The sequence below is a fragment of the Puntigrus tetrazona genome, unplaced genomic scaffold (assembly GCF_018831695.1).
Source record: "Puntigrus tetrazona isolate hp1 unplaced genomic scaffold, ASM1883169v1 S000000283, whole genome shotgun sequence".
NCBI classification, from domain to species: Eukaryota; Metazoa; Chordata; class Actinopteri; order Cypriniformes; family Cyprinidae; genus Puntigrus; species Puntigrus tetrazona.
Genome location: NW_025047944.1, coordinates 997118 through 1012500, shown reverse-complemented (window position 1 = coordinate 1012500; position 15383 = coordinate 997118). Strand labels below are relative to the sequence as shown.

At 34.5% G+C, this 15383-nt stretch overlaps 1 protein-coding gene across 4 annotated transcripts in view; it reads left to right on the top strand.

The window, feature by feature from the left end:
* The window catches only part of LOC122333444 (A disintegrin and metalloproteinase with thrombospondin motifs 14), a 55269-nt gene that overhangs the window by 28833 nt on the left and 11053 nt on the right, over window positions 1-15383 (top strand). For 2 of the 4 annotated variants that reach the window (XM_043231048.1, XM_043231051.1), the window contains 8 exons: window positions 3168-3324; window positions 7342-7447; window positions 9585-9728; window positions 10761-10893; window positions 11051-11164; window positions 12896-13044; window positions 13119-13291; window positions 14675-14808. In XM_043231048.1, coding sequence (XP_043086983.1) covers window positions 3168-3324; window positions 7342-7447; window positions 9585-9728; window positions 10761-10893; window positions 11051-11164; window positions 12896-13044; window positions 13119-13291; window positions 14675-14808 — 1110 coding nt within the window. The remainder of the gene's footprint in view (window positions 1-3167; window positions 3325-7341; window positions 7448-9584; window positions 9729-10760; window positions 10894-11050; window positions 11165-12895; window positions 13045-13118; window positions 13292-14674; window positions 14809-15383) is intronic. The other 2 variants (XM_043231049.1, XM_043231050.1) reach the window with 2 other exon arrangements.

Genomic DNA, 15383 nt, shown 5'->3' with positions numbered 1-15383 from the left:
CAGCTGGAAAACACACAGAGACCGAGCTTAACAAGTGAAGTGAAGGAACTAAATAATGCAACGGTAGAAAGTGTTCCTTACAAAAAATGCGACAATAACTCGGCCCAGTCCCGTAGGAGTACAGAGCTCTGGAGCAGATCGAGGCGTCGTTTTCGGTGAGAAATCTGTGCACGAAAAACTCTGAAACGGTCTCTGATGGAAGAAAGAGTTCTAGGGTTGCAACGGTGAGGAAATCATTTATTAATATATAATATTATAAATATGGCGTATAAATAATGCACCATTGGCTGGCGCTAATAAAAGAAAAAAAATTATATATTTTTAGATACCATATATGCTAAAACATTATAGCATTTAGATATTATATTATAATATATAACTGTATTAATATGCAATTTAAAATAAACGTGATCTAAATGATTGATGACTAAATGACCTAACTAAATAATTTTTATTATTATTAAAATAAATAAATAAATAAAACGAGGGGTGGGTGTCACGAGAGCAAGTGACTTAAAAGATGTAAAAAGCAAAAATATTCATTACTATTTTTTGAAACTGAAGTATTAATAAAATTTTATTAAAAAATTATTTAAAAATATTAGAAATGAATCTGAAAAATGTATTTTAAAAATAAATAAAATATTAGAAACATTACATGAAAAAATATAAATAAGCAGAAATAAAATGCTGACATCGCTGAAACTAAAACTAATAGAAGGAAATGAAATAAAATAATATAAACATATAATCAAAATGAAATAAATCTAAATTTAAAATGGAAACTATAAAAATGGCTGATAAAATAGTATAGTATAGTATATACAATATAATAAAAAAGACAAGCATGTAATAAAATTACTACAGATAACTGAAAATAAAAAATGTAGTTTTTTTAAATACTATATATACTATAGAAGTAAATAAGAAAATCACAAAAAAGAGTTACAGAATTTGATAAATACTGTAGAAGTCTAAAAATGATGCTAAAATAACACTGCTTCTCAAGTAAAAAAATATAGATGTTATTAGATGTTATATATTAGATGTTTAGATGAGGACTTGATGGCTTGTGTGTGAGTCTGATCATCCGTCTATCATCATCATCATCTCTTTATTTATCTCTACACAGAGTTCAGAGGAGACTCGTACTGAAGCTATGTGTGCTAATGAGCATATACATTGACAACCATTTTTATTTTACTTCTCTGACATTTCTGACCAACTTTGTTTTTAGTTTATTTTATTTTACTGCTATGGCATTTCTGATCAATTTTATTTTTTTTTTTTTTATTTTACTGGTATGCCTTTTCTGACCAACTTTATTTTATTTTATTTTGTTTTACTGCTCTGTGTTTTCTAACCAATTAAATTTTTTTTTATTTCTCTGCTATTTCTGACCAATTTTATTAAATCTTTTTATTGCTCTGCCATTCCTAACCACCTTTTTATTTTATTTTATTTTATTTTATTTTATTTTTTTATTTTATTTTATTTTATTTTATTTTATTTTATTTTATTTTATTTCTCTGCTATTTTTGACCAATTTTATAGTATTTGTTTACTGCTCTGCCATTCCTAACCAACTTTATTTTATTTTATTTTACTTAATTTAATTTTATTTTATTTCACTGCTCTGCCATTTCTGACCAATTTTATTTAATTTTTTTTATTGCTCTGCCATTCCTAACCACCTTTATTTTATTTTATTTTATTTTATTTTATTTTATTTTATTTTATTTTTTTATTTTATTTTATTTTATTTCTCTGCTATTGCTCTGTGTTTTCTAACCAATTAAATTTTATTTTACTTCTCTGCTATTTCTGATCAACTTTATTTGTTTTTACTGCTCTGCCATTCCTAACCACCTTTATTTTATTTTATTTTATTTTATTTTATTTTATTTTATTTTATTTTATTTTATTTTATTTTATTTTATTTTATTTCTCTGCTATTTTTGACCAATTTTATAGTATTTGTTTACTGCTCTGCCATTCCTAACCAACTTTATTTTATTTTATTTTATTTTACTTAATTTAATTTTATTTTATTTCACTGCTCTGCCATTTCTGCCATTTCTGACCAATTTTATTTAATTTTTTTATTGCTCTGCCATTCCTAACCTCTGCTATTTCTGATCAACTTTGTTTTGTTTTTACTTTATTTAACCACCTTTATTTTATTTTATTTTATTTTATTTTATTTTATTTTATTTTATTTTATTTTATTTTATTTTATTTTATTTTGCTGCTCTGTGTTTTCTAACCAATTAAATTTTATTTTATTTTACTTAATTTTTACTTTTATTTCTGCTCTGCCATTTCTGATCAACTTTATTTGTTTTACTGCTCTGCCATTCCTAACCACCTTTATTTTATTTTATTTTATTTTATTTTATTTTATTTTATTTTACTTCTCTGCTATTTCTCAACTTTATGCTCTGCCATTTAACCACCTTTTTATTTTATTTTAATTTTATAGTTTATTTTATTTGTTTTTGACTGCTCTGCCATTCCTAACCAACTTTATTTTATTTTATTTTATTTTACTTAATTTAATTTTATTTTATTTCACTGCTCTGCCATTTCTGACCAATTTTATTTAATTTTTTTATTTCTCTGCCATTCCTAACCACCTTTATTTTATTTTATTTTATTTTATTTTGCTGCTCTGTGTTTTCTAACCAATTGAATTTTATTTTACTTCTCTGCTATTTCTGATCAACTTTATTTGTTTTACTGCTCTGCCATTCCTAACCACCACCTTTATTTTATTTTATTTTATTTTATTTTATTTTATTTTATTTTTATTTTATTTTATTTTTTATTTTTGTTTATTTGCCATTCCTATTTATTTTATTTTATTTTATTTTACTTTTTTTTAATTTTATTTCACTGCTCTGCCATTTCTGTCCAACATTACTTTTTTATTTCTCTGCCATTCCTAACCTGCTCTGGTTTGGGCCTCTGCCATTCAAAAGTTTTATTTTATTTTATTTTATTTTATTTTATTTTATTTTATTTTATTTTTTTTTATTTTTGTATTTTTTTTTCACTGCTCTGCCATTTCTGTCCAACATTACTGAACCGTACGGATTGGGCCACAAAAGTTTCCTTCATTTTTTTCTCTTTCTTCCCCCCGACTCCGTTGCGGACCGTGCTTGCAGTCCATCAGTCTGATCGAGCGCGGGAACCCGTCACGGAGTCTGGAGCAGGTGTGTCGTTGGGCGAACACCCAGCAGAGGCTGGACCCCGAACACGCCGAGCATCACGACCACGCCATCTTCCTCACCAGGCAAGATTTTGGTCCCGCAGGTATGCAAGGTACTGTGTTTCTCTCGATCGAGGCTGTGCAGAGTAAGTGCTTCTTTCTGCTTCTGTTCTCCGTCGGTTGGCGTCGAGATGCCCGGGACATCAAACACAAACCAGTCTGATGTGAGCCGGGCGTCCGGGCCAACCTGTAGCTACCAAAAATACTCTTTGACCGAAGGAGAGTTTTTGGCATGTAGAGGAAAAGAAGAATCTTTATCAGTAGCTGTGCGCTCAACAATACTAATATTCCTAGTTTTTCGGTCAAAAGGTTTCCTTTCTATGGTGTTTGATGAAATTGCATGCCATTTAAAGGGACAGTCCACCCCAAAAATACTCTCATCATTTGCTCATCCTCTAGTGTCTTGCTTGTTTTGATCACAAAGGAAATTATTTTAAGCCTTCTCCATTGACGGCAGCCATTGGCTTCCATTGTATTTCGTTACACACTGCTGAAGTCAATGGCTGCCGTCAGCACAGGGTGAGTATATGATCACAGAATTTTCATATTTTGCGTAATATCCTTTTAAAATTAGTACTTAAAACGTCTTTAGTAGTAGTGGCGGTGGTGAAAAATGGGGGACAAGTGGATCTCGTGGAAACTTGACTATAGCTGACTTTTTGTTCATATTTTGGATTCAATTTTATTTTTAGGTTTTGTTTTGTTTTGGTGTTCATTTGTAAGTAACTGTTTCAAGCTATTTAACTGAATGAATCTTTTTAGACAAATAAACGTCATCAGAGGCTTCTCTAGCGTAGGTTAAAACAAAATTAAATCTAATTAAATATGGCTTGCTTAAAATGCAGCAGCGCGAAAAACTTCACTTTCATTGTTCTAGAAATGTAAATGTTATTTTTGTTAATATTTTGAAATAGATTTAAAAGAAAATGTTTTATTATATTATTATATTTTATTTTATATGTTTTTATCATATTTATTATTATATATTATATTTTTATTATATATTTTTATTATATTTACTATGTTTTTATTATATTCAGTATATATATATATATATATATATATATATATATATATATATATATATATATATTTTTTTTTTTTTAAATGTTTTATTTAATACTTTAAGCTCATGTCCTGAAGTAGTTTAGGTTAAACTAATTAAAAACCTTGGCAATCACTTGAAATGAAAGTTTCTCTTAACGTTGTCTTATATTTTGAAACACAGGTTTCTGCAGTATGAACGAAACTAAATGTGAAATACTGAAGTACTTCTTGTCTAAAATGCATGAAGCTACATGTTAAAGTGTGCACACGTCATTGCATCAGATCTCTGCTCTTGATGAATCCTGAAGTGTCTGTGTTTGAATCAGCCGGTGACTTTAATGGATGTAGAGGTGGTGACCTCCCTTACGCTCCTAAACCGTGCGCGTGCGCATCTTTCTTCGCGGTGCGTGACTCCTGATTTAATGTCTCGCTGTGAAGCGCTGACCGGGTCGCTCTTTTTGAAGTTCGGGGGATTGGACGTGGGTTTAGGTTTTCGTGATCCTCGTGTGATTTTTAAAGAGCTGTTTTGTGTTCGGCACGTCTGCTGTTGCTACGCCACGGCCTCTGTTGTGCTCAAAACATGGCAGAACGGCAACCTTTTCCCCCCGAGGGCAAACATCGCACGCCCGTCCCGAGCTTGAAGCCCGGATGCAGACGAACGCTTGCAGGAGCGCTCATGACTGAGGTGTTTGGGACAGATCCAGCGCCCGAAGCTTGATGAAGTCAGGCAGGGACTGGAAGGCCCTGATTCAGCGCTTCCTGAGTTATTAACAGCACTGCTGATTTGGATGAAGATCAGAGGAAAGCGTTTTACGGAGGTCAAAGCGCTCTTCTTATTCAATAAAGTGCTGGCGCTTCACCTTCTGATGTAGCTCGTCCACCCCCAGGGCAGCTAACAAACTCGACGCACGGTTTTATCTGACGCTGACATAACTTTGTTAGGAAAGGTGTTTTGTGCATACTTGAGATACATAAAATGTCGTTTTTCGCTTGGGTTTAAATGCTGTTCTGTGGCACGCATAGTACGCACATTCGTATTATGTTGTCGTTTAATATTAAATATAAATTGAAAAAAATATATTAGCAAAAACCGATGCTACATTCCAGTTAATATGAATGAAGCAAACTGCGGTTGGGTTAAAAGAAGCATGATTTTGGAAAATCAAAAAAAGAGGTATCTGTTTTTGTGCGAATCAACTTATAAAATGTATAGTTATAATTTGATATATTGTTATATAAAATAAACTAATTATATATGAAATATATTTGTTTATTACACACACACACACACACACACACATATATATATATATATATATATATATATATATATATATATATATATATATATAATAGATCAAATTAGAACATTTCAATATATATATATATATATATATATATATATATATATTTTTTTTTTTTTTTTTTTTTTTTTTAAATTTTTTTTTTTTTTTTTTTATAATGAAATGTTCTAATTTGATCTAATATAGAATAACACGTATCTCTTTTTAAAAATCTACCATTTTTCATTCAGCTTTTGTTCCCTAGAAATGAAATAATGATGAAAAGTGAAATGGAAATAGCTTGAAGAATTGAGGAAAGGCTTGCAAAAAGCGCTTACACTTGCTCCCGACAGGTTCAAGGCTGTGTGTGTGTGTGTGTGTGTGTGTGTGTGTGTGTTTCGTCATGACAGCATGCCAGAGACGTAGAGGAAGCGCTCTCTTTAATATCAGTCTGGATCTCCTGGATTAATGTCATCTCACACCGCAGCGCCTCTCCAGAGCAATGCAAAGCTGCGTTCACCGCAGGACGTTTATCCGAGGACAGATAAACGGCTCAGCTAGCGGCTTCATTTCTTATGCAACCCTTTGCTGGCTAAATACGTTTTTCTTCTTGTTATCATTCTGGTTATGTAAAAAATGCAATAAAAGCTATATGGCCGCTGGGCAGCAGGAATATGAGTAGTGTTACACGTGCAATCAAGTGATGCTGGATCCGCTTTAACAGGCATTAAATCAGCTTCATCAGCTTCTGCATCCTCTGCTTTTCACCTGCATGCCAAAGACCGTCGGTGATTTCAGGAGCATGAGCGTCTAAACTAAAGCTCTAGCACTGCACATCTCTTGATCGAGTGTCGCTCTCTGTCTGTGCTTTCTGGGGTAGTTGTGTGGGGTTGATGGGGAAGGCCTTTCACGCTTCTGCGTTTCTACATGCAGGCAGTAACGGGGAACGAGAAAGTGGAAAAAATAAAGCCATTTTCACTCATACTAAATGTCACGAACACTCTCACCTGCAAGTATTTTGGAATTAAATGTGGAAAATGTATGCAAAATTGTTTTAAATTGCACCAATCTTAACATGACGTTTTTATTTTAATTAAACTATTTTTATGAACGGAATATTCACGTTTTTTTTTTAATTTGAAGGATGCATTTATTTTTTTAATTAAGGGTGCACCGAGTTGCTCAAAAGTGAACGTGGAGGCATTTATAACGCTGTAGGCTTCTCCTGAGCTTCCCGTTCATCTGTGTATCCTGAAAAGTAAAACGTGTCAAGGTTTCCACAAAAAAATACTGTTTTTTCTGAATCCGTGATTTCTGAAGGATCACGTGACCCTGAAGGCTGGAGTCACGGTGCTGAAAATACAGCTGGGCATCGCAGAAATAAATTACAGCTTATAACGTATTCAAATTGGAAACCGTTCATCGAAGTTCTAATAATATTTCACAATTTTACAATATTTTGGAGCAAATAAATGCAGCCTTAGTGAACGGTAGTGTGTGTTTATAATAAGCAGCGCTCTCGGTTTTGGCAAGAAAATCTGAGAATGACTTCCTATATGAAGTCCAGGACGGCTGACGGAACAGTGCAGCGATTGTGTCAGAAAGTCGTGTGTTTGATTTGACAGCGACCCGCTGCTCTTTGATCGGGGAAGGAATCTCAGCCTCTCAGGCTCTGATCTGACGTCTAGAGTGTCCCGCATTCCAGTTCATCATCGTCTCCCTTTGATCTCTGTCGCCCAGGTTACGCCCCGGTAACGGGCATGTGCCACCCGCTGCGGAGCTGCACGCTCAACCACGAGGACGGCTTCTCCTCGGCCTTCGTAGTGGCGCACGAAACGGGACACGTGTAAGTTGACATCTGCTTTCCAGACCCATCGTCCTGTCGGTGTTTCAGGTAGAAGATGGTCTTTTTCTAACACACATTTTTTTTTTTACGCTGTCGTAATTAGCAGGAGCGCTTTAAGACTGGGTGAAGAGTTTCATTAAGTTTGTGTTTGGCGTAATTCAGATTTAGAGTTGCATCGGTGAATGGGTGCCGTCAGAATGAGACTGGAATAAAAAGATCAGTGCATCGGTTAACATCTGGAGAAGACGAAAGCTGAAACAAATCCACTGTTAAGATGCATTTATGCACTTTATAATAAATCTGCATCTGTCTCTCGCATCAAAACACAGCGACATGTTTGTTTAGAGCTGTTTTGTCTTATGAACGCCGCTCGATACGTGCGGATGTCTCTCCTGATTCATACCAAAACATTATGGACTCAATGCTATTTGATTTAAAGACATCTCGATGCTCATCTGACGGCACCCATTCGCAGACATGCCTCCAGATCCGATGAACAAACAGACTCGTGCTAGTCTTACACGGCCGCATTTTTAGCTAACGTTCCTTCCTTTAAGTTGCCGTTGTAAAATGTGGCCTTCACAGATTAGCTTGCATACGTTTTGTCGTCAAATGCCGTAAAGCTCCGCCAGGAAAAACGTACTTATCTGGCACGAGCATGATAAAATGCATAAAGCGTCATGCATGAAATGCATGAAAAGCAGACGGAAATTGCACCATTAGCTGAATGCATGCTGAAGTAGAAGCATCCCTGGAAGATATGAACTGAGATGAATGCTGCTCAAGAGCGCCCCCTGTAGAACAGAGCTCTGCCACGAGACAAAAAATTAAAAAATACTGGCTCCGTTTGCCATTTTGCAAGATGTTCTATATTTTCCGGCTGATTCCAGACCTTAAGTAGCTCCTCTCAGACATGAATCATCTTCTGTTCTTCACTGTGGTCCGTTTCCTCGTAATGTGATTCATCAGCGACGACTGCAGGGTTGATGTTTGTTGTGTCTCTATGAACGCTGACAACAGTCCCATGAGCTGGAAGCTCTTGTTTCGTGAAGTCAGCAGAATCCCGTCCGTCCCGTGATTATATTCGGCTGCTTCTTTGAGACTGTAGTCGATCGAGCCGTGTGTGGTTTAAAGTGGTTTAAACACTGCAAGACGATCGCTTGACCTCCGTAAACTGATGCATTTTGATTGAATCAGGATATCTGAAAAGGAAAGCTGTTTCTTACAAAAACGTATTTTATGATGCGCACAAATCATTCATAATAAGACCTTTACAATTCAAATAAAAATTACAATGTTGATTTTATGTTGACCTAAAATGAGTAATAAATATATTACTAAATATATTTAATATATAAATACATTACTGTTAGTATATAAATAAATATATATATATATATATATATATATATATATATATATATATATATATATATATATATATATATATATATATATATATCAATTGATTAAAATTTGCATTAAAGGTGTTTGCAATGCTACAAGAATTTATTAAATTCTTTCTGTTCATCATATAATTTTACAATAATCTTATTAGAACGATATCTGAAAGATCCTGTCAGCTGTCAGTAAAGACTGGAGCAGTGAAGCTAAAAATTCAACTATGCATCACAGGAATAAAACTAGTTTTACAGTATTTTCAATTTTAATAAGAATTCTCAATATTACATATTTTACTGTATTTTTCATCTAGTAAATGCAGCCTTGCTGAGCAGAAGAGAAAAATCTTACCCAACACTTTTCAATGGTGATATAATTTAACTCACAGCATTTGATTGGATCACAAATGAACGCTAAATGCAGCTAATAGAATCATTTTGAATTTGAATTGTAATGGACAATATTACGCTAAAGTTTTGAATCTTCCCCAACAATTATCTGCATTCTTTGTTTTAAGGGTGTTTGTATTTTTACATTTGTCTCCGATTGAGTTTTTTTTGAATACCTCTGTACAGCATCTTATGTCGTTTTGAAATGAGCTTTACAAATTAATGAACTAAACTTCTGTGCGGGAACGAATCGGTGAGTCATTATATAGTGCTAGTGAACCGATTCACTAATATGATTGTACCCGGTGTTACAGGACGCCCTGTTTGATGAATGTTGAATGTTTCAGGCTGGGGATGGAGCACGATGGCCAGGGCAACCGCTGCTCGGACGAGACCAGCATGGGCAGCATCATGGCTCCTCTGGTCCAGGCCGCCTTTCACCGTTATCACTGGTCCCGCTGCAGCAAGCAGGAGCTCAACCGATACATCCAGTAAGAAACTCCATCCTCAGTATCCGTCGCTGAAGAGGATAGCAGACCCATAGCGAAAGAAAGGAAATCTGAACTTATATTACATTCTGCCACTTATATTTATTATTTCATTAAACAATAGTCATTGATGTTTAAACACGAAAACTTTAAATCTCTCAATTGAACAACCTTTTGATGTTTAAGTCTTTTAATAGGGCATTGATATTCGAATAGATATTGATATTTAAATCTGTTATAGCCATATTTTCATTTAAATGTGTTAAATTAGAACACTAGCCATTAAAGTCGCTCGCCGTCGACATTATATGTACCGTGTTCAATGAAAAGGATTTATTCCGTGCGTGAAGTTTTTGAGTACGGTGAGATTCAACTTATTTTAGTGAGTAGGGTGCCACATTTCAGATATCAGAGAATTACTTTATCCTTGGTCCAAACCCAGAGTTTCTTCCATCCAGAAACATTGTCAAACAGCAAAATAAAATGTGATTAAGTGGTTACTGTACAATTAATTGTACCGTAATATTACCGTAGCGTATGCACTATGATTGTAAAATGCTGTAAATCATTGAACTGTCCGGCGTGATGATGTTCAATGTCTCCGGCGGCGCCAGTAGTCCCATTTAGCAACTCATTTAAGAAATAAGAAAAGTAACCTTTGCAAAAAATCTAAAGTGGGATGCAGCCGGTGTGTTTTAGGTCACTGAGTAAACCGTGAAAGTATACTGAGCTTGTGTGGACCTTATTTTAGGGGATTGAACCAAACTCATCGACTCGGAGGGCTAAAATGCTAACTCGCTAACTGTTTTTTGCCTACAAAATGACATCATAGTTCCACCACTCTATAGATATTCAAATCTCTTAACAGAACGTTTGGACTTTGATATTTTAATAGCCATCTTTTTTTTTTTTTTTTTATTTCTTAATAGAACAATACAGCGGTCAACAAAAGTAAAAAACGAAGCCATGCAAGAAAGAATGCGTTTTTATTTGTGGTTTTTGAGCGATGCACTGATGCCGTTTTTTTTCCTGCAGCTCATACGACTGTCTTCTGGACGATCCGTTCGAGCTGAAATGGCCTAAACTCACGGAGCTTCCCGGGATAAACTACTCCATGGACGAGCAGTGCCGCTTCGATTTCGGTGTGGGGTATAAGATGTGCACCGCCGTAAGTCCTCGAGCGTCTTTCTGTCTCTGATGATAGATGGGTTTAAGCGGTTAACGACGCGACGGGCGACGTTGAGCTCGTTTAATGCGCATCTAAATCAAGAGAAACCGGTTGCTCCGTGATGATATGTGCGTGTGCCGCTCTCCTCTTCCTCCAGTTCCGTACGTATGACCCGTGTAAGCAGCTGTGGTGCAGTCATCCTGATAATCAGTACTTCTGTAAGACCAAGAAGGGCCCGCCGGTCGACGGCACAGAGTGCGCTCCGGGAAAGGTGAAACTTGAATGAAATTGGCATATCGCGTTTCTCACACGGCCTCCATAAACTGTTCGTGTGTTCAGTTGGATCGAGAACAAAATGTTGCGTCAGACTCTTTGGCAGCCAGCTATTTGTACTTGAAACAAAACCTACCATTATCTAAGTCACTACTGAATTTATAAATTAATTTCCAAATGATTTACTGTTGCTTAACACATAACCAACTTATATTTAATCTCTTACGCATGGAGAATTCAATTGAGAATTGAAATATTAGAATTGAACGTTAGCCATCAATATTTAAATCTCTTAATTGAACAATAACATTGATATTTTAATCTTCTAAAGGAACAATGGCCATTTATATTTAAATATTTAAAGTAAACAGCCACACTGATAAATATCTAATTGAACTATGTAATTGATATTTGAATTTCCTAAGTGAACAATATCCATGAATACTTCAACATCATACTTGAACAATAACCATTGATATTTCATTACATAATTAAACAATAGCCGTTAATATTTGAATTGAAGAATGACATCTATTCTTACAATAGCCATGGATATTTTTCATGTAATAATTGAGCGGTGGCATTATTATTTTAAGACTTATTGAACATTATCCATTGATTTGTTAATTGCATAATTGAACAATAGCCATGGATTTTTTAATCTCACAATTAAACAATTGCTATTAATATTATACGATAAATTGAACAATAGCCTTTGATATTTTTGTGACATATTTGAACAATTGCATTATTATTAGCCCTTCATATTTTAATTAGATAAATGACAATGATATTTGAATCTCTTAATTAATATTGTAATCTCATAATTGAACAATAGCATTTTAATTTTAAAATTAATTGAACGATAGCTGCTGATATTTTCATAATTGAACAATAGCATTTTTATTTTAAAATTAATTGAACAAATTAATTGAACAATAGCATTTTATATTTTAAAATTAATTGAACGATAGCTGCTGATATTTTCATAATTGAACAATAGCATTTTTATTTTAAAATTAATTGAACGATAGCTGTTGAAACTTTCATAATTGAACAATAGCATTTTTATTTTAAAATTAATTGAACAATAGCTGTTGAAACTTTCATAATTGAACAATAGCATTTTTATTTTAAAATTAATTGAACGATAGCTGTTGATATTTTCATAATTGAACAATAGCATTTTTATTTTAAAATTAATTGAACGATAGCTGTTGAAACTTTCATAATTGAACAATAATTGAACAATAGATATTTTTATTTTAAAATTAATTGAACGATAGCTGTTGATATTTTCATAATTGAACATAATTGAACAATAGCATTTTAAAATTAATTGAACGATAGCTGTTGAAACTTTCATAATTGAACAATAGCATTTTTATTTTAAAATTAATTGAACGATAGCTGTTGATATTTTCATAATTGAACAATAGCATTTTTATTTTAAAATTAATTGAACGATAGCTGTTGATATTTTCATAATTGAACAATAGCATTTTTATTTTAAAATTAATTGAACGATAGCTGCTGATATTTTAATTACATAATTGAACAAGAGCCATTGAGATTTTAAGATGAATGAAACATCACCCATTGATATTTTCAGCAAATAAAAAAAAACTTTCCTTATACCTTATAATCTCATAATTGATCAATATCAGTTATATTTTAAGAAGAACACGTGGATGTGAGTTCATGTGTGGTAAATGCGTGTGTGTTTCAGTGGTGTTTCAAAGGCCACTGCATCTGGAGGTCGTCTCATGAGCCCTACGGTCACGACGGAGGCTGGAGTTCCTGGGGGAAGTTGGGCTCGTGTTCCCGTACCTGCGGAGGAGGAGTCCGGTCCCGCGGCCGTCAGTGCAACAACCCCGTGTGCGTAAGCAACCCGCTTACAGCAGCTGGTGAGCGAGGGATGGCTCCGGCATTCATCGTCTGTGTCTCTGCAGGCCTGCGTACGGAGGTCGTGACTGTCCGGGCTCGGCCTTCGACTATCAGGTGTGTAACACGGAGGACTGTCCCGGCCCGTACGAGGACTTCCGAGCGCAGCAGTGTGTCCAGCGAAGCAACAAATACCACAATAACATCAAACACACCTGGCTGCCGTACGAACACCCCGACGGTGAGAGTATTATAATCACTAGTGAAAAATAAATATACTTGAATGTATTTGAAATACATTTATTTATATATACACATATATATATATATATATATATATATATATCATATATGATAATTTTTATGTAACTAGGTCTCGAGTTATGTCAGTACATATGGTAGATATTAAATAAATCATTTTAAATATATGACTTTTTGACTAGGGATATTCAACCAGGCAGTGATTAAAATATTATTTCATTATTCGAATATTATACAATTGATCATATTATTATAATAAAACGTTTATTTATCAAGGCCTTTGTTTCAGTTGCTTTCTTTTATTTATTTTAATTTTACATTTATGTAATTGAGTTAATTATCAGCTTTACGTCAGTGCACCAAACGTTTCTAAAAGCCTGAATTTTAACTTTATTTTTCTCACCTTAAAAAAGCCTGTTTCCTGAGCCGTGGTGGTTTGTGGTGATATTTAAGCAGATTTGTGCAAAATACTTCCCTTATTAATTTCAAAATAATTACCTTTATTCATCGGGGATGCTTTAAATGACATTTAAGGCTTTAAAAAGATTCTATTTGAATTAAATGCTACTTTTATGAACATTCTATTCATCCGTGAATCTTAAAAAATAAGTGCGTCACGGTTTACACGATTATATTGACCAGCACAACAGTTTTTAACACTGATAATAATCAGAAAAGCAGTATATTAGTATGATTTCACTGAAGACTGGAGCAATGATGCTGAAAATACAGCTGTGCTTCACAGAAATAAATCACACTTTGTTATATATCCATATAATAAACAGCTGATTCAAACGATAATAACATTTCACATTTTTACTGTATTTTGCATCAATTAAATGCAAGACTTAATGAACTTGTTTTATCTTTAAAAGAATTTACTGACCCGAATTTATATAAAAAAAAAACATCTATTCCACTCACACTTATTTAAAAAAAAAACTCGGTGATATTTCTGTGACTTTTGCTGCCCGGTTCATTTCCGCCTCTGACGCCTGGTGATGAATTCAGTCTCTCTGAAAGAACAGGACTCACTGTGACTCTAAAACCAGCCTAATTCACCACAGACAGGAACACGGTGTTCCCGGCAGAAACCGGACGGAGAAAATAAGGAGCCCGTGAGAGAAAGACAGACAGAGGAGCAGAGAAACATGAAAAAATAAACCCCCGCTCCATGCATCATACAGCGATACACTGTCAAGGCGTTCATTAACGTCACATCTCACTGTGCTCTTCATTCTCTTCTGAGTCCCTGCTCACACTTTTCTCATGAGCCGTGAGCTCTGGACTATTCACAGGCATGACTTTTGGTCTTTTAGCTGCGCTCTGAAGAGATCCTGTTCGTGTGTTTCGTGTGTTTCAGAGGCTCATAAGTGCGAGCTGAGCTGCCGCTCTAAAGAGACGGACGAAGTGGTCTTCATGAACCAGGTGATGCATGATGGGACGCGCTGCAGTTACACGGATCCGTTCAGCGTCTGCGCTCGAGGAGAGTGTCTGGTGAGGAACACAACACTCGTAGATCCCCTAATGCTGCTTCTTTAAATCGTTGCATCTGTTTGGGACACTGAAAAGCAATATATTACTATTTACATTGCATTCATTAAATTAGCGCACGCTGTTATCCAACCGACTCGCAAGCAAGCAGGTTTTTATATTTTCTAGACTAGATAGCAGGGAAACGGGTGGAATAGAAGACAAAGAGAGCAAGCGAGTGATAGAGGCCTTTTTTCTTTTATGAATTGCACGATGACGGTCAGATTCGATGCAAATAAAAAGATAACAAAGCCACACGCATGCATGTATAGTCTCATGTGCTCACCAGGACCCCGTTTGTTCGATTAAAAATGCATATATATATTTTTTACAATTTGAAACAGTTTCCTCTGTGAATATCTGTTAAAATGTTATTTATTTCCGTGAAGCGCAGCTGGATTTTCAGCATCGTTATTCCAGTCTTCAGTGTCACGTGATCTTCAGAAATCATCCTAATATATGATTTCTGAATATTATCAGTGTAGAGAACAGTCGTGCATTCACAGATGAATAGGATGTTTAAAAGAACAGCGTTTATT